The sequence below is a fragment of the Antechinus flavipes genome, chromosome 4 (genome assembly GCF_016432865.1).
Source record: "Antechinus flavipes isolate AdamAnt ecotype Samford, QLD, Australia chromosome 4, AdamAnt_v2, whole genome shotgun sequence".
Classification (NCBI taxonomy): Eukaryota; Metazoa; Chordata; class Mammalia; order Dasyuromorphia; family Dasyuridae; genus Antechinus; species Antechinus flavipes.
In genome coordinates, this window is record NC_067401.1 from 162,597,767 (window position 1) to 162,617,914 (window position 20,148).

At 42.1% G+C, this 20,148-nt stretch overlaps 1 protein-coding gene across 5 annotated transcripts in view; it reads right to left on the reverse strand.

Moving 5' to 3' along the window:
* Positions 1–20,148, reverse strand: part of SLC16A3 (solute carrier family 16 member 3) — a 62,938-nt gene that overhangs the window by 11,722 nt on the left and 31,068 nt on the right. Inside the window, exon 2 of one of the 5 annotated variants that reach the window (XM_051995300.1) lies at positions 19,821–19,884. In XM_051995300.1, coding sequence (XP_051851260.1) covers positions 19,821–19,884 — 64 coding nt within the window. Of the gene's footprint in view, positions 1–15,381; positions 15,607–16,518; positions 16,956–16,978; positions 17,494–19,820; positions 19,885–20,148 lie in introns of those variants that run through there. The other 4 variants (XM_051995305.1, XM_051995303.1, XM_051995304.1 and 1 more) reach the window with 4 other exon arrangements.

The window sequence follows — 20,148 nt, forward strand, 5'->3', positions numbered from 1 at the left end:
AATACGATCAGAGAGAAGCAAGGAAGAGGAAGCTAAGCCTGATGTAATAGGTCCAGTCCCCTGAGTACTGGGCACATGTGTGTACACACACCACACTGAGTGGCCTTTTGGTGACATTTATAACCACCCTATCTATATGACAGCCACATACCCAACCCAGAAATAACCCAAGCAAGATTGCCCTTGGGGCCTAGGGGAGACTGGTCTGGAAGCAGCCTGAGTCAGGTCCCTTCCCTTCTCAAGTGAGTGAGCTAGAGGAGTGCAAAGATGACGGACATAAAAACCCCCATGTTCTTTGTTGCACCAATTTCAGAACTGAAAGGGTCCTTAGAAACCCAACTGGTCCCAACACATCTCCCTCCCCCAAGCAAAATGTATTTGACATATATGTCAACAGGCCCAGTGAGGGGGGCAGGGAAATGCCTGAGGTCACACCAGGAAGGAATGGAAGGATAATTTAAATCTAGATCTGACCCCAGAGCCAATGCCCTTTGTTACTACCCTTTTACAACTGAAAGCATCACATACCAAATTCACCCCTTATCCTCCTAAGATCCTGAAGCCGTACATGCACTGGGCATCCCCCTGGAAATCTGTCTCCTGAAATCAAAGGTAACAAACCAAGGGAAAATGCGGTCTGATGCTCAAGGTAAGGTTCAAAGAGCTGGATCTGATGTCATTTTGAATTGCCCTTGTATCATTTCAATATGAACGATTCTATCTTATTGGGATATTATTGTTCTGTAAGAAACAACCAGCAGGATGATTTTGGAGAGGCCTGGAGATACTTACATGAACTGATGCTGAGTGAAATGAGCAACCCGGAGATTACTGTACATGGCAACAAGATTATGTGACGTGGCTCTGTGTCAATGATGAGATGATTCAGATCAGTTCTAATGGTCTTGTGATGGAGAGAGCCATCTGCCCCCAGAGAGGGGACTAAATATGGGCGACAACATAGTATTTTCATGCTTTTTGTTGTTGTTGGCTTGCATTTTGTTTCCTTTCAGTTTTTTCCCTTTTTTGATCTGGTTTTTCTTGTGCAGCATGATAACTGTAGAAATATGTATAGAAGAACTGCACATGTTTAACATATATTGAATTATTTGCTGACTAAGGGAGGAGGTGGGGGGAAAAAATTAGAATGCAGGATTTTGTAGGAGTGAATGTCAAAAATTATCCATATATATATTTTGACAATAAAAAGCTATAATTTAAAATAAAAATATGTACGATTCGATGAGTCTGTGAGATCACAACAGCAAAGAACATTTCTAGAAAACTGCCTAGAGTTTGAGAGGAATGGTATTGGCTTCTTAGAGACCTGAGGAGATTCCTGTAGCATTTGTCTCTGGGATTTTCACAAATGAAGATGGTAGATATTAAGGACTGCTATTTCTAGTTTTATTTTATTCTTAGGACTGCTCTTTTGGTGCCTTCCATAAAAAGCAGCTGATAGGGAGCTTCTTCTGGGTCCTTCTGTCCTAGCCTCCCTTAAAGAATTGTATTCTGCAATTGCCAGTGAAACACCCCTGTCTCAAAGAGTACAGAAAGATGCATTTACTTTACTGACTTCTGGTTCCCCTGACATGTCCTCTCTCTGACGACAAAGGATACAGATTGAGACTGAAATACACAGTACTTCAGTTTTCAAAAGAAAAAAAGATGTCTTGCTTATTTTTTTAAATTTAATTTCCCTTTTTGTAATTTTCCTGTTTACAAAAAGGTGAGCAGGAAAATACTGCTATATACTTTCTATCCTCTTCCACAATACACAGCTTGCTTTCTCATCTGAAGGTTTGATACTTCTAACTTCATCTGTAAAGCCAAATGCATTATCATCCATTTACATATTTTTAAAATAAAATGGTCTTCTATTCTTTATAGAAGTATGTCTGAGTGCTCAGGAAGAACTTTATAATTACTACATTCCACTGGCTTTCTGTGACCATCAAGCTAAACCAAACTTTACCCAATTTCCAGTGTTGGACTAGAAACCAAGAGTTCTGGGTTCCAATCCTAAACCTTCCACTAATTAGCCACATGCTTCTTAAGTATCTTTTGGTCTCAGTTTCTTCCTCTACAAAATGATCTCTAAAATCCATTTTTGTCTTAACTATTACTGTATTATTCTTGCCCACAATCCCAGGTATCTTTCTCTCTCCCTCCTGCCCTGACCCCATTCCCTGACTACATGGTTGGCTACTTGCTTGAACATCATGACCCAAAGCCAAGATTAGAACCCAAGGATCCCGAAGACCCTAAGAATAACCCAAAGGCCACGTATCATCCAGCTAAGGACTTGGACCTGCATAGACAAAACTGTGAGCATCAGTCCCTCAGACACAGTTTCAAAGCAAGGGAAAGAATGATGTAAATCTGTCAGTTTTTCATGTATATGTGTGTCACTATATGCTATGAAAGAACTAAAAAGAGATAGCTATAAGTTCATTTTCTGAATTTATCTCTGTTTCTTTCTCTTGTAGAACCATTTGCTCTTTCATTGATGGATGCTCAGGCCTGACCCCTAGCAACTAATCAATAAGCATTGATTAAATGCTAATTTATGTGCCAGAGTACTCTGCTAAACACTACAATTCCTACTCTCCTCCTCCCTAAAAAAAGCCAAACATCCCCTGCCCTCAAAGAGAGACAATATCTATATAAATCTGTGACTACAAGATATAAACAGAACAGTGGCAGTAAACTTAGGGGAGAAAAGCCTCACATGGGCATAGGGACAGAGGGCTCCAGCAGCAGAAGGTAGCCTTTGAATTGAATATTAAGGGAGCCAAGGATCCAAGAGGAGCAGCATCCAAGAGAAAGACTAAGTTCTAGGTTATTGCCACTCTGAGCTCCACAGTCTTGCTCATGTATGTTAAATCTACAAGAAAATGCTCCTAAAAAGGATAAGATATTGTACCCTCCTGCCTGGAAGGAATGAGTCAGAAGTCCCACCATTTCCTTCATTCTAAGATCTTTTCTTGGGAACTCCCTCCAAATCCTCAGGAGCAGACAGACATATGGAGTTGTTAAATGAGACTTCCAAGGGGAAACGATCCAAAGTTACAACTCACATACATAGTGTCAGGCTTTCCCCACAACAACAAACACCAGAGAAAGCATTGTCATATACACTGGATTTGGAGTTTGTACAACTCAGTTCAAATCCCAACTTCGCCACTTCCTCCCAAGGTGACTTTGGGTAAGTCAACCTTTCTAATACTTTGGTTGGATTTGGCGTGGTTGGATTAGATTAACTCTAAAGTCCCTTTCAACTCCAAATTTCTTTTTTTTTTCCCTTAACAATATTTTATTTTTCTAAATACATATAAAAATACTTTTCAACATTCATTTTTTTAAGATTTTGTGTTTCACTAGAGACTGAATGTGGATTAAAGCACAGTATTTTCATCTTTTGTTGATGTTTGCTTGTTTTTCTTCTTTCTTATGGTTTTTGATTTTTGATTTTTCTTGCCTAGCATGACAAATATGGAAATATGTTTAGAAAAACCACACATGTTTAACTTATATTGGATCATTTGGAGAGAGGAGAGGGAGAAAAATTTGGAAGACAAGGTTTTACAGAGGTGAATGTTGAAAACTATCTTTGTTTGTATTTGGAAAAATAAAATACTACAAACTAAAAATAAATATTTTTTTAAAAAGATTTTGTGTTCCAGATTTTTTTTTTTCCCTTGCTCCTTTATCTCTTCCCTCCCCAAGATAGCAGATAATGTGATCTAGGTTATATGTGTACAATTTTTTTAAACATGTTTCCATATCTGTCATATTGTACAAGACAAATCAGACCAAAACGTGAAAAACTTAAGAAAAAGCAAACAAAAGAAGTGAAAATAGTGCTTTCAATCCGCATTTACTCTCCTCTGAAAGTGGATGGCATTTTCCATCCCAAGTCTATTGGAATTGTCTTGGTTCACCATATTGCTAAAATGAGCTAAGTCTATCATAGCTGATCATCACATAATCTTACTTCAATTCCAAAGTTCTCAACCCTTTTTAAAATAGGAAACTGAGGCTTTGAAGTTAATATTACCCAAAGCCATACAGTTGGAGCAGAAATTCAGCCTCATCCCTCCATCTACAACCCCAAAGCAGCTTCTTTTTTCCCCATTCCTCCAAGTTTTTGCAGGTCCCAAAAGTCTAATCTGTTACTACATTGTGGATGTAGTTCATGATGGAGTAAATTGTGTCTCCTCAACCCCAAAGCAGACAGATAGGAGCTAAGGAATAGTGTTTTTGTAGGCTCAATAAACTTGACCTTGCCATTCAGCCCTCCTGATGTCATCCAGTCTCTTCCTGATTTATGCCAATTGGAAGTACTGTGATGATTCAGTCTCCTACTCTTGTCTTTCCATTGTTTCCTTCCATCTCCCCAACTGTCAATCTGTCCCAATACTTTTGCCTTCCAGCCAAGGGAATAGGGGCAACAGAGACCATCAGGCCCTGTTTTTGGAAAAGGATGCTCCACCATTCTTTTGCTGGGGAATATGGGACTGAGGTCCTCCTCCAGGGACCTTTGAACAACCCCTAGAACATAATAATCATGCAATAAATGTTCCATTCAATTTAATTTATAAGTTTTTCCTAGGCATTTATGATGTGCCAAGCACCAGAGATACAAAGATAAAAAAATAAACACAATTTCTGCATGCAAATAAAATCCTACTGGTAGTTTGTAGAGAGGCAAATTTATAACACATATAAAGAGCAAATACATATATATATATTATTATTATTATTGTCTTAATATTTTCCTGCTTTTCCCCTAAGAACAACTATTGAAGGAATAAATCCCCTGGGGAAAGAAGAAGGAGGCAAGTGTGCAGTGCAAAAGGAGTATGAGTCACAGGAGGACAGGCCAGGACTTCTCTACGTGAAAAGGGTTTCCAGTATAGAAAGAAAACTATGGAAATGTGAAGCTTCTTGGAAAGGAAGGGGGGTCACTCAGGCAGCTAGGTGGTATAGTGGATAGAAAGCCAAGCCTGAAATCAGAGTTCAAATTCAGGCCTCAGACACTTAGTAGCTGTGGGACCCTGGGTGAGTCACTCATCTGTGTTTGCCTCAGTTTCCTTATATGTAAAAATGAGCTCCAAAAGGAAATAGCAAAACCACTCCTGTTGTTTGTGCCAAGAAATGGAAAAGAAGGACACAACTGAAAGCCAAGCAAGTGGCCAAAGGAGATTCTACAGAAGCTCAGCAGTGGAGGGGAAGGGAGGGAAGGTATGGCTTACATCCAAATCTGCAGCTGATACAGAGCACACTGGGAAAGCCATGGAGGAGCAGAAAGTGGTGTGAATCTACTAGTTATTAGTCTATGGAGAGTAGGAGGGCTACATAGCTCTTTCATAGTCAAGCCATTTAATACTATTTGTTGTCCAAATCTTTGTGATCCCCTTTGAGCAAAAGTTCAACATGTTGCTCCCTAAAATACAAAAATTTCTTAGTTGCTCAATCCATCTTGGCAAAGATTTTCCTTTTCTGGCTAATTTTACAGATAAGGAAACTGAGGTAAAGAGAGTTAAGTGACTTGCCCAGAGACATACTAGCTGTGTGAAAACTCAAGTTTTCCCGATTCCAGGCTTGGGGCTCTATCCACTGAGCCTTCTACTTGCCCCATTTTAATACTATATAAATGATACAATACCAAAATCCTATAGTCCTTAAGGCTTTCCCCACCAAGGTAAAGACTATCCTATCCTCTCCCCACTCTCAAGTTATGAGAACAATCCAGACCACTATCCCTACCTAGCTCTAGGAGCACTATCTCCAAGACCTCACTTGGCTGATTTCATAATGTCTGACAAAATGCCAGCTACATCAAGGGCACTCCTTCCAGAAAATGCTGCTTTACCCATTCTCTTTCTGAGCTGACTAGCAGGATGGGATGCACCTGTAACAAGAGCCTATTTGTCCAAAATCAAGTCAGAACCACCCATCCAGAGATTCAGGTGTGCTCAGCCTTAATAAAAAATTAGTCTTTAGTTAGCTTTAGCTAACCTCACCCACTTTAGGCGTCCTTGGGGAGCTAAAAGGAAAATTATGTCAATGTGATGTGAAAAGTACCCTGAGCTTGAAGTCCTAAAGCTTGGGTCTACATATGACCTATGTGACCCTGTTAAGTCACTTCACTTCTTCAAAGCTCATCATCATCTTTTATTGTTGTCATTAAGTCACATCCAACTCTTCATGAACCCATTTCAGGTTTTCTTGGCAGAGATATTGGAGCAGGGTGAGAGAATAAAACCCAAAACCCCATGTCCAAAATGTAACCGGGGCTTTCCCTGGGCCTCAGAATGTAGATTGACCCAGAGAAATGAGAGGCCAGGCCCAGCTCCAAGATATCAATCAAAAGACAGATGGGGCCTGATAGCAGCTGAGGTTACGCCCAGAGAGTCTTTAGAAATTCAGGACTCTGATGTCATCAACCAACAGAAAAGGAATCAGGATGACAGGATTTCCAGTTCATTTTACAGAAGAGGAAACTGAGGCAGGGAGGGTTTTTGAGGTCAGACTTGAATTGAGGAAGAGTGTCTTTTTCAGATTCCAGATCCTGCAAACTATGCCCTATAGTGCCACCTAGCTCCGCCATACCAGTAAATAGGTAAATAGCAAGAAAATTTGAGGCCGGGAGAAATCATAAAAAAGTAGATCAAGAATAGCTTCCTATAAGAACTGGGGCTTGAAATGAACCTTAAAGGAAGTTAAGAGAGAAATGGAACATGTGCAGCTCTGCAGAGAAGGAAGGCTGCTGAGTTTGGGGGAGAGCAAATGTGCCTGGAATGGAAAGTTTGTGAAATACAATAGTAGTCCTTCAGTCCTACTGGAGAAGCCTTCAGGGCAGTGACTCCCATTTCCCATCCCCATCTGCTCACTCTATCATTCCTGTCCTTCTCAAACCAACCCCAGACTTTCCACTGTGATCACTGAAATGTCTCTACTCCACAGGCAGCAAACCTGCTTTCATCTCAAAACCTTTCCATTCTCACTCCTTCAATATTTTGGCTCCCTCTTGATGACACACATTCCCTGGTCATGTCTTCTAATATAGGTTGCACTTTCATTTATACCCCCTACTTGTGTGTGTGGTGGGGGGGGGAGGGGGGAAAGAGGAGGAGAGGGGGAAATCCCTGGTAGAAGAGATGGAATACTACTTGTTTCCCAATGCCACTTCCATATTCTCCCACACCATCCCTCAGCAATTATTACTCCTTTGAAGTTTATGCTTTTCAAAATTATCATCCAATTCAGACCATGATAGCAATTATTTTTAATAATAGCTTTTCATTTTCAAAATACATGCAAAGATAGTTTTCAGTATTCACCCTTGTAAAACCTTGTGTTCCAAATTTTTCTCTCTCCCTTCTCCTTGACAGCAAGTAATCAATACATATTAAATATACTGGCAGCAATTATCTATCAACCTCCAGTGTTTTATTCCTCAATGAGTTTAGTACCTTCCTCTGTCTCTCTCCATCCCAACCCCTACCCTCACCCTGCAAAACTTCAACATGTTGCTCCCTAAAATACACTAATTTCTTAGTTACTCAATCCATTCAGTTCCCATGAACTACTCTTCCACATCACCTTAACTCCGCATAGAAATAGATGGCCATATGCTTGACCTTGTTATAGCTGAGGGGTAAAGTGGATATGGCACCAGGTGTGGAGTCAAGAAGATCTGAGTTCAAAATATGGCCTCAAGTCACTTACTAGCTGGGCAAGTCACTGAAGTCTGGTTGCCTCAGTTTTCTCATCTGAGAACATGGCAAATGACTCCAGTATCTTTGCAAAGAAAACCCCAAATGGGGTCATAAAGAGTCAAATGCAATTAAAATGACTGAACACTCCCTTTGATCTTTATATAATCCAGATAGGTAGGAACAGTTAAGTCCTAGATATAGTAGATAGATTTAGATTTGACCTCAGACATTTACTTGCTGTATGACACTGGGCAAATTAATTTCTTTTTGCCTCAATTTCCTCAACTTTAAGATGGGGATAATGATAGCACTTACTTCACAAGATTGCCTAAGGATAAAATGAAATAATAACCAAAAAGTGCTTAGCATAGTGCCTGACATATAGTAGACTGACGAGTTATCCCTTTCACATCTCTGGGGTTAGGGGTGCGGGGTGTTTGCAAAACCTTAATATAAAAATTGGATTAAATATTTGATCATAGGTTCTGTGTCATCTGTTGGTTCTTGTGTCATTTGAGGATTCCACAAAACTCCCTTAAAATTCCCATTTATTTCTTATGGCAACTTGTGACATATAGAATCTGCAGTGGGGAAAGTCACAATGTGGAAGGAATAATTATATTAATTCATTTTCCCTTCTCTTTTACTTCATGCAATCCAATATGTTGTACCCTAGGTTACTCTTCTGCTCCAACCAAAAGGATCAGCCTTCAGCTTCCCACAACTCTTGGCTCTTGCATTTTTCCTCTGGCCATGTTTGGGACCCCCGTGTCTTCACAGTGGTTTTGTATAGTTTCCCAGGGGTGAGGGTCATGGAGGAAACATTCCTTGGGCATTACAAGTGGTTCTGTCACCTGAAGGTCTCCACTGCATAGTGGTCTTGCCCCGAATACTCAGGCAACAACTCAATTTTGCCATCCACCAGCCCTCCCCACTTGGTACACGTCCCGTTTCCTACTGACTTGGTCTGCATTAGCCCAGCACAGTACCTCATCCCCAATAAACATTTATTGAATAAATGAATCAGAGGCAAATTCCAACCCTATGTCCAAAAGCTCTAACCAGTAGGTCAATGAAACAAAGGTAAGTCAGAGATGGAATGGGATTGCCGGTAAATGCTGCCTTGGGGTACACAAACAAGCTAAAACAGGTTTGGGGAAAACGAAGGGCCTCAAGCTACTAACTTTCTGCCTCAACCAGATTCCGGCACACTCCTCTCCTCTCCAGCTCCAAAATGGGGATGCAATTGTTAGAGCTGGCTGCTCCCCCGAGTTCTCAGAACCCACCAAGCAACTTCCCTCAGCCCTTCCAGAGTGGAAGAGCAGGTCATTCAATTAGTTTCCAACACAGGCACTACTTATCTCCCGACGCGGACCCCTGAGGCAAGAGCGGTGTCCCTGCTAGGGTCCCACTTCAAATTTCCTTACTAACTTTATGGCAAGAGCAAGGGTGGAAACCTAATGACTGGGTGATTCTGAGCCTTCCCCAGCTTTCCTTCTTCCCCATCGTCTTCTCCGTTGCAAAGAGAGGGCTCCCTGTAAATGGCTTCTGTCGACTCTGGAAGCCCCCAACCCTAACCCCATCCCTAATACCCGCAAGCACATTCTGACCTCCTACACCCAGATCGCATCATTTCACCAAAGCTCACATTCAAAAATGAAATGAATGAATGAAGGCGGAGTTTGGACTCTGGACTATCTGGGGACTATAGTTGGGGGAGTAGGAAGGGGCTGCCATGGGTGCCCCTAACGTTTCCTGCACCTCGCGGAGGGCAGGGCCAGCCTGTCTGCTCAGAGGAAACCCAGCTGCATGGGGACGTGGGGGACGTGACGAGCAGAGAGGAGCTGCTACCGTACTGTCTGGAGTACTCAGCTCAAGAGACCCACAGCTATATTCACCAGAGTATACTCTCCATCCAAATTACACAGACAATTCAGCCCGGCTGCCCTGTCTGGCCACTGGACACTATGACTCACCGCCACCCCTTCTCCCAACAGGTAAAGGGCTCACGGCTGGCCGCTTAAAAAAAAAAAAAAACAAAAAACTGGCACTCAAACATTGCCCTTGCTCTAGCCTGCCGGGTCTATGTTTCTAGAAGGCACTTTTACTTAAATGGGATTTCCACCCAGACGAGCTATGTCTGCCAAGCTCTAACAGTACAGCTGCTGTGCACCTTGTGGTGCCGGCGAAGCAGGACTTCATTCATTTTTTACACCAGAGGTTCTTCCTCCTCCCGGGTCTCGGAAAACAGTGTCGTCCGGGGTTCGGCTGAGGACATCATCACTCCCGGTCCTGCCCTCGTTTTTGAGGAGAGAGATTGTTCACGCCCTTACCACCGGCGCTCAAAGTCCCTCTGAACCATTCCTTAAGAAACCCTCTCACTCCCACCCCAGATGAATCCCGAAAATGCCTTTTCCCCAGCAGAGCATCCCAAATATGGCAAACGGATCTGAGAAGTTTGTGTGATTAATACCCAGACCACTCACAAGCCTGTCTCCCAGAACACGTCTTTCTTCCTTAAAGTAACTAGGTTCTTGGGCAATGACTGATGCCTGATGCTGAATACTCTCCAATTTCCACTCTGAGTAATAACATCCATTCTCCTAAAAACTGACTGACCGTAATCCCCAATTCATCCCCACCCCCAACTGTTCACCTAAAATGACCAGTCCCAGAAAGACATTCTAGGAATTACCTAGGAGCTTTCTTTGACATTCACAGACCCACAGAACTTTTAGAGGTGCAAGAGATTGCAGAGAAAGAGACAAGATCAAAGAAGTAATTTGCAATCTAGTTAGGGATTCAATCAGAACTCCTAACTCCAAGTACTCTCACTGAATATGGATCAAAGCATAGTATTTTCATCTTTTGTTGTTGTTGTCTATTGGGTTTTTTTGCTTTCTCATTTTTTCCCTTTTAATTCGATTGTTCTTGTGTAGCATAACAAATAAGGAAATATGTTTAGAAGAAGAACTGCACATATTTAATCTATATAGGATTGCTTGTTGTCTTGGGGGAGGAGAGAGAAAAATTTACGTTTTGCAAAGGCTAATGTTGAAAACTATCTTTGCATGTATTTGGAAAAATTCAAAAAAAGGGATATACTACTCTAGAAAGGGGAGTGGGAGATTTTCAAGTTTTCTGGTATAGAATCAATATGATGGGTTGAACATGGAGTAAGAAAATTCTAGATTCAGATCTCATCATTGATATATTTTAGCTATAATTAGTATAACCACTTTAACCCCTGACACTCCGTTTCTAGACTTTAAAAGTTTGGAGTTGAATTAAGGTCCCTTTCAGCTTTAAACCTATGATGATGATGATCTCCTTTTTCCAGGGCCACGGTTAAAAGATGTGTGGTTACAGAGAGCTAGAATAGTACAAAGCATACCTTGGGAGATATTGCAAGACCCCCCCCCAAAAAAAAAAGAAAAAAAAAAAAAAAGAAAGTTCCAATGTTTCCCAAAAAGTTACGTTAAAATTGTATTGTAGTCTATTAATTGTGCAATTAGTATTATAAAACATGAGATGTGCAAATGTAGAGACATCTCCATTCCAAATGTTCACGTGGACTATTTGTGTCCCCTGCAGTAGAGCCTTCCCAGTTGCTATTGGTCTGATCAGCCACAATGGGACCTACTTTGACTCCAACATAGTGATATTATTTGGTACTCTTAAAGCACAAAAGGACAATAAGAATTGTGTCTAAAAAACCATGTATATATAAATTTTAAAATATTGCTAAAAAAAAAAAAGGCTATTATCTGAGGTTTTACTAAATGACTATACTGATGGCTACTGATTGATCAGGTTGGTGATTGCTGAATGCTAGGTTGGTTAAGGCAATTTCTTTTTTCTTTCCAGGCAATCAGGGTTAAGTGACTTGCCCAGGGTCACAGTAAGTATCAAATGTCTGGGATTGGATTTGAACTCATGTTCAGGGCTACTTAGCTTACCTTGATTATAGCAATTTCTTGAAATAAGACAACAATGAAGTCATCTATATCCATTGACTTGTCCTTTTATTTGAACACTAGGAGGCCATTGTAGAGTTATTAATTGGCCTAATATTAATATTATGTCTCAGGGGATAGGAAGGCCTAAGGAAAGTTAAAGAAATGGGGAAAACCTCTCATCATGGCACAGTCAGAATACACACATTTATTAAGTTTATGGCACCCACTCCAAAACAATTAGAAAAGATCTTTGATCACAAATCGCCATAATAGATACGACAATAAGGAAAAAGTTTGAAATATTGTGAGAATTACCAAAACGTAACAGAGACACAATATGAGCACATGCTGTTGTTTATTCAACCCAGGGTGGCCACAAATCTTTAATTTGTAAAAAATGCATTATCTGCAAAGCACAACATAAGAAGGTATGCCTTTACCTGAATTGGCAATCAGTCTCCAGGGAGAATCCTAGTCATTTGGGCTCGCCTTGCCTCTCCTCCTCCACTACCTCCAACTTTTTTTTATTCTGCAGGATATCCTCTGGTTAATGTGTCACCCAATATAAACTAAAGGGTTAGTTAGATTGGTTCAACCAATTCTAAGATGGTTATTTAAATCTCTTCTCTCTCCTTTTTTTTCTTTCCATTTTGGCTCTTTGATGGTCATTTCTGGGAATGTATCCCCTTAGAAACCAGCAATTAGACTGCCATTAATTGTGAACTAGGATATGCTGGCTTGATTGTCTTAAGATTAAAAAACAGCAAAACTGAGCCATGCCAGTGTCACCATCTACTTCTCAGCAATTTCAGAAGATGTTTCTGCTTGTGCATAACGTAGAGAACTAGTAAGGGGATCCTTCTTACTCCTTGAATTTCCATAGGTATGACATGGAAGAATTCTAGAAGGAAATTTCCATCTCCCACCTAGAAACCTGACTTGTGCCTTCCAGGTTCAGAGGCTGCAGTTCAGGAGGTAAACCAACTTTCAAAGGCCTTCCTCACCACCATAATTGGAAAATGTGTTCATAGCCGACTGCTTCATATTCTACACTATCCTTCTTAGATCATTGACTAGCCATCTAGTGGGAAGGGAGTGAGGTCAGTAGTTAAAATCCTATATGGCTCCCCATTTTCTTATCTGTAAAAACAGGATGGAGGTTATACAAGATAATCTCTAAAGTCCCTTCCAATACGAAATCCTATAGAACACCTTAGGGTTTTGTTTCCAAACTAGCCAGGTGCCTTGTTCAATTTGGCAATTAAATGAGTTCTACAAGTTTCTACTCAGTTCCAGGAGTCTCCCTTCTGCTCCCAACCTGAATCTGTGACCTGGAGCCAAACCCCAAGATCCTTTCTGACTTTTGCCCTACCCTTCAGTCCTTCTGATTATGCTCTGTAGCAAGATCTTCAAATTATCTTAAAGGAGCTTTATTTTCTTTAGGTCATTGGATTTAGAATTGGAAGAATCCTCAGGGATCATTTAATCAAACTCCTTCATTTTAAAGATGAGGAAACAACTACCCTAAAAATATTTAGGTATTTTATATTTGGGATTGTAAAATTTGAGTATATACCCAGACCCAACTAAATCCAGTACTCACACACTCACTGACTCCACATTTTCATCTAACCTTGGTCAACTGATCATGCAACATATTCTAATAGAAAGAAAGACTATGAGATTTTAAAAATCAAAAAAACCTGGCTTTTAATTTCAAGCCTGCCACTTGCTATTTTACATTGGATAAACTCTCTGAATTCGTTTTTTTAGTTCTTTTTAATCTGTTAGTGTAAGGATTCAACAAAAGAATATATATCATAATGTGCATTGGACTCACATTGTTTTATAAATGTAAATTTTTTTTTCCACCAGCCTTTTGGCCAATAAGAAAATAGATGAATGTAAGATTCTAATCTTCTGATCTTTTATATTCTTCAAAGTCTACTTAAATTCTACATGTTTTTTATTGATACTTTTCTTTAAAAAAAAAACAAGTTTAACATCCTTAAGTTATGGAGAGTAACTTCACAGACAGATAACCTTTCCCTTTAAATCCATATGCATTCTCATTAAGCCCCTTGAGAATAAAGGCAGCTTTTCTTTTGTTTTTAGATCCTCAACTCTAAAAATAGTGTCATGAATATAAGGTTCCTAGAAATGGTCTGGATTGGGATCTGTTGCTGAAAGGGGGAAAGAAACTCTGGTCGATGACTGGGGTTTTGGAATTCCCAGTGCCTGGCTCTTCCTCACCCACTCTTCTCATCCCATTGTAAGCCCCTTACTCAGAGGTCAGGCAGCTGAGGCCCCGTTTCTGATAAAGAGATACACATGGTGTAAGTAGGAAGAGCAAAGGACCAACAACAGTCTTAGCTGAGTTAATGAGCAGTGTGACTTGGGACAAAGCCCATCACCTCTTTAGGTTTGTCTCCTAAAATATTAAAAGTTGGGGATTATTTCTAAGGTTCCTTTCAATTTTTATTAACAGACTTTGATCAGATCTCTAAGTAAGTGGGTTGCACATCAGACAAATTTATGTGGGGAGGTGGTGGATCACAGAGGGAGCAGAGGACAATCCCATCTCTGAAAGTCATACCAAGAATGGTATTTTAACTGCAGTTAAAGACCTTTATGGGTATCAACAAAGGGCCATTTTGTCACATACCACAAAAGGACCTGGAGGCATGGAACAGGGAAGAACACTCCCCTCCCCCGTCCAACCCAGGAGCACAGCCTCCTTCATCCTATATAGTAACAGCTCTGGCTATGATTCCAAGATGCATTTTTGTTACTCCTTCAAACTCTGGGAACAAAGACTAGTTTAAATTAAGGACCCCCAAGAGTTCACAGAGTTAGGTTAAACTATCGGGAAACATTAGAATGGTGAACTCTCTGTATACTCAGTATACCCAACAACAAAAGGTTTGTGGCTGGCAACTTAAATTGGACCTTTAATCCACTTTTAACCTACCAAGTTCACTTACTGAGTTTGTGGAATGATATTGCTATTCCTTCACCAAGCTGAAAGCATCTTAATCCTGTAATTCAAGGAGGAGGTAAACTAGCAAATGGTGACCTTTCCCCAATACTAATAAAAGCTCCAATTCAACATCTAGTGATGGGAAACAGTAAAGACAAACAGCAAAAACCAAACACATTCTTTATATACACACTTTATACAAGAGTACAGAGAAGCATCTATTCATCCTCATGTTTAAAAAAAAAAAAAGAAAAAGAAAAAAGGAACTACTCTGAAAGTTACCAACTACCTATTTAAACACCTCAACCCACACTTCGGAATCCCAACTCTTGAGAAATCCTAAGTAAAATCGTGTAGAAGATAAGTTCTCACTTATGAATCTCTTTTTCAGAGAACCAGGAACAGTTTCTGGGAACAGCAGGAAAACCTGAAGCCACTAAACATCCTTCTAAAGTGTGAGTTGGCGATTACCGAGTTTTTAAAAACCTAAGAAACAAAGGGGACAAAAGGGGGGCCGTCCCAGCCCAGAGCTCCATCCCTCCCTTAGATGAAGTTAACAAACGCACACGTGCACTTCCTCCCCTCCAGCGAGAATCCTAAGGAAAAGGTTATACTCAGATAGATCTTAGGTATCAAAAGTCACTTTTCAAAACCCAGAACCACTTCGGGAAAGCCTAATGTAGCTCCCAGAGAGAGGTCCTCTGGTGATAATTACCCACTCAAAACTCAAGCAGTCTTTTGGGCCTGGTCTTCTCCAAGGCTAGGGTCGGATAGGAGAAGCGAGTCAGATTGAGAGTCCTGGACGAATGAGGATGATACCCCAGACAGCAGAACCATATATAGCACCTCACCGGGTCACAGGGCCGGCGCCGGCTCTAGCCACACCTTAGTCTGGTGTGGGACTAGGGGGTGGGGAGTGGAGGGGTTCGGAGGGGGTGAAGGAAGAGTGCATTGCCCCTAAGCCTAGCCGATGCGAGCCACGGTCGAGAGCTATTTATATACCCTCTCCCTCCGTAACGCGAGCCTGGTCATTGCTTCTGTCCGGCAATCTCCTGGCCCAGAGCCCAAAGTCACCCAACTAGGACCCCGACGTGAAGGTCTCCCGGAGGAGGCCCCACCAAGGGGCGGCAAACCCAGGTCCCCAGGCGCTAGGAAAGGGAAGACTGTGCCCCACGTCTGGCCGGGGTCTATGGGTTAAGGGGAGGTAAGGGAGTGCCGAGGTGGGGGAAGGGCCTAAAACCGGAGGGCTAAACTAATCTGAGCAGGGATGGTGACTGAGAATTTCTGGACTGAAGAGTACAAGGGTTGGAGATGGGATCAGGGTGGATGGGTGAAGTGCTGCTCACGGGCAAGGGACACTGAAAAGGAGTTGGGATGGGGAAGTTCCTGAATCTCGAGAAAGGTAACCAGCTCCTTGGCGAAGGGTATCTTTCTGTTTCCTGTAAGATTATGGTTAGAGGGATGGTTAGCAATGTAGCCCCATGGCAAGGCAAGGAGAGAGGAATAAGGGAAAAAATCGGGGAAAGAGAGGGCTGGACACTATCTATGGTCCCTGCCTGGTCCCAGCTCCTGCACAGCAAAAGGGATCCCCGGAGCTGTCCGCTCAATCCCACAAAAAAGAACTGTTCCCGCCTCCCTTAGCTCCTGGGCCTGGGGACGCCTCGCCGGCTGCCCACGGAACTGGACGCCCCACCCGGGGAGAGCCGGCCACCTGCTACTCCAGACCGGGCGGAGAGAGGAGCCAAAGAGAGAGAAGGGCTTTCCGCGCCGCTGCCCGAGTCCGGGCGAGCCGAGCGGAGCCGAGCCTGCCTGGAGCAGAAGCATCCCCAGCAGCCAGCGCCACCCGTGGTACCTGCGCTCTTGGTCTCAGGTCTCTAGACCCTCCCGCTTGGGCTCCAGCTCCAACTCCGGCTCCACCCCCGCAAACCAAGAGATTCCAGTTCTAAATCCAGCTCTCTCCAGCTGCAGGAACAGCGGCTTGGAGAGCGATTTTTAAAGCCTTTCGCTCGCCTCGGCTAGGCACGTACTCCGCGCACGTCACCATCTCTGTCCTGGCTGGGCGCCTCATAGCGCCGCCCCCAGCACCCCGCCCTGACCCCGGCCCGGGAGCTTGAGCTTGGCAGCGCACTTGGGCAGGGGGATCCCGGCAGCCGGAGAAACCCGGAACCACCCAGCTCCAGGTCCCAACACTGTAAGGGCCCGAACTTGGGGAAGCAGAAGGTGGGTGCACCCCCGCCCCCCCACTGCTCCCCGGTGCCCGTGCCCAAGGGCGAGCTAGAGCTCGAACGACTCTGGATCCCCAGACTTCCTACCGCGTGCAGTTTCCGGGTAGCCTGGAGCAGCTTTGTGGACTGGTGGTGGCAGAGATCCTGGGAAATGTATACAGGTGTTCCGAGACTAGTTCGGTCTGGCTGGCTGGTGAGATGCCCTCCGTAGTTCCTTATTTCTCAACCTTCCACCCTCAAATCTCCTTTTGCTATTTTTGCCCATGGTACTATCCAGCCTCTCATTTGCATAATCGTGGGGTCATTTGGGTCTTCCCGTCCTCACTTCACATATGCAATGTCCGTCCACATCTTGGCCCTTTGATTTTTACATTACCCCTCTTATTCCTTCATCCTTTTCTCTACAACAATTTGACAGATATGTATTAGCTAACAATTTCAGGACACAAGTACTTGAACTTTAGTCTATAGGCGTATTCTGAGTGGAATGCGAATGTTTTCTGGTCCCCACCTCTATCCCAATCTCCCATGTTCCACTCACCATCTTTTATAATCCTTCCCATGCTTCAAGCTCCAAATTAATCTCTACACTGACCTTCCATATATGTATATATTATATAGAGAGATCTATCTACATAGGAAAATGATAATAAACCTGTATAGAGGTACCTACTTATAGTACTTATAATTATTGTCATACTAATTCTCTGTTCAAAATTTTTTGTCCACCAAATAAGGTTCAAACTCTTTAAAGTGACCTCAAGGTCCTCCACATTGTGGAGTTCAAGCCACACAGGACTATTTCATGTCTTGCTTAAACGTTACACTTTTCTACCCCGTGCCTTTGCTTAAGCTATTCCCAATACACAGAATGCCCTCCCATATCTATCTTCTATCTTGATTGTCTCCTGTCTTGGAGTCCTAGTCCTCCTCTTTGCCATGGTTGAATTCCTAGGCACCCTTAAATGCCCAATTGGCATGCCACTTCCTTCATAGTTTCCTTCAGCCCTCACCTCAATTTAGCATAGATTTTTGTTGCTATTCAGTGGTTTCTGATTCTGTGACCCCATTTGGGGAATTTTTTTGGCAAAGATACTGGAGTGATTTTTTGGCAAAGATACTGGATGACTCCAGCTTATTTTACAATGAAGAAACTGAGGCACAATGGAATAATGAGTTAGTTGCCTAGGTTCACCCAGCTGGTAAGTATCTGAAGCTGGATTTGAACTTTAGACCCAGCTCGGTTGTGCCAAGTAGCTGCCAAAATAGGAGGTAGATGTGATGGAAAGACTAATCAGAAGAGATTTGGGTTCAGAGCTTCTCTCTGATACTAACTAAATAACTGTCGACACTTCTTTTAACCTCTCTGGGTCTCAATTTCCTCATCTCTAAATTAAGGGTAAAAATCCTATTTCTGCAAAATTGTTTTGAGATAATAAGATAAGAGTGTGACCTGCTTGGAGTTCAGCAAAACAGAATATGTGAACATGCAGCCCAAAGACACTGAATGTAAAGGTAAAGCTTTCAGAAATTAAAAAAACTCTATGGCAAAGGTATTGGAGTGCCATTTCCTTCTCCAGTTCATTTTGCAGATGAGGAAACTTGAGTCAAACAAGTGTAAGTGACTTGCCTGTAATAAGTGTCTGAGAACCAGATTTGATCATGAGAAGATTTGAGTTTTCCTGATTCTGGACCTAGTGCTCCATCCACTGTGCCACCTATCTGCCCAAGATCCCCATAGGAATCTGGAAATGAAACTGACTGGTCACCATAATACTGGTGGAATCCTTCATGGAGAAAATCAGGAACTCCTGAAAAGGAGAGATTAGACTGACCTTTCTCCCAAGTTAGGAGTAGAAAAACCTCCAATCACAAGCTAAGGATTTAGCCTTTTTCTGAACTAGCGCATGGGTTTTCTAGCTGAAAAAAGCATAGGAGCATTGTAAAGTGTGATAAGAGCTGAACTAAAAGCTAGAGGTGATAAAAACTGTGATCATTTATCAGAGTGAGCCCAAGTGATCCAGTCAGTTCACCAGAAATACTATGCCTATTAAAGCTCTCTGAAGCCAAGTGACCAGCTTGGCCCAGTCTGGCAACAGTTGCCTAGTGAGCTGCCACCTGCCAGGCCCTGTTGAGAAGCAACTCACAAGCTAAAGGGCCTGTTTGGCCTCAAAGCCTAGCTTCTGGCCCAGTCCAGCCCACTAACAGAACCTGGTAAGGGAGATAGTTCAGCATTTGAGTGATCTGTCCACCTGAACTTTAATGCACAAAAACGCACACTGAAAACTGCCACTGGAAAAAGAGTTTTGCTTAAAAAGACAATGTGGAAGAAGAAAGAATTTTAAAAGAAAAATTAATTTGAAAAGAAAACGTGCTCTCCATACAAGCAAACATAGATTGTGAAGACAGGATGTGTAAAGAGAACTTAAAGTTCTCCCAGAAGAACACAAGGATGCAGTGGATGGAGGACTGGGCTTGGAATCAGGAAGACATCTTCCTGAACTCACATCTGGCCTCAGATTTACTAGCTGTATGTACCTGGGCAAGTCACTTAGCCCTGTTTGCCTCAGGTTCCCCACCTGTAAAATGAATTGCAGAGGGAAATGGCAGACCACTCCAGTATCTTTGCTAAGAAAACCCCAAATGGAGTCATTAAGAGTTGGACACAACTGAAAAACGACTGAAAAACAACAAAATATCATTGAAATCAGGAGTGAAAACAAGTCAATAATTGTCAACAGGGTAATTTAAAAAGCAATACAGGAAGGGTTTGAAGTGTCTTCAAAGAATTCACAGATATCCTTTAAGGAAACACACTATTCTTTCACAACTCTAAATCAAATAATGATTAAAGTTAACAATTCCAATGGCATATATCTGGAAATTGCTGTAACAAAATGTAACAAATTTGTTTGTAGATTCACTTTACCTTTTAGCCATTGGCTGTGGATTCCTATGTATTCTATCTTGCTTCTTTTCTTTAGTCGTCTCATCTGCAAAAAGACAAAGAAGTATCTTATTGAGATAAAAGTAAAAAGAGTTGATGAAAGTCAAAACAAACCCCTCTGGCTAGGAGCTCCAGGCTGTAAGTGAGAAGCCTTGCATTCTAGGATCAGTTTAGGCACTGACAAGCTTTCCCATCCTGGGCAAGGACCTCATTCTCACTTCTGTAAAAATGACTAAATTGGATTAGATGGTCTCTAAAGCTTCTCATAGCTCTTACATTTTATAATTCTTTGAAATGTAAGGAATGATGA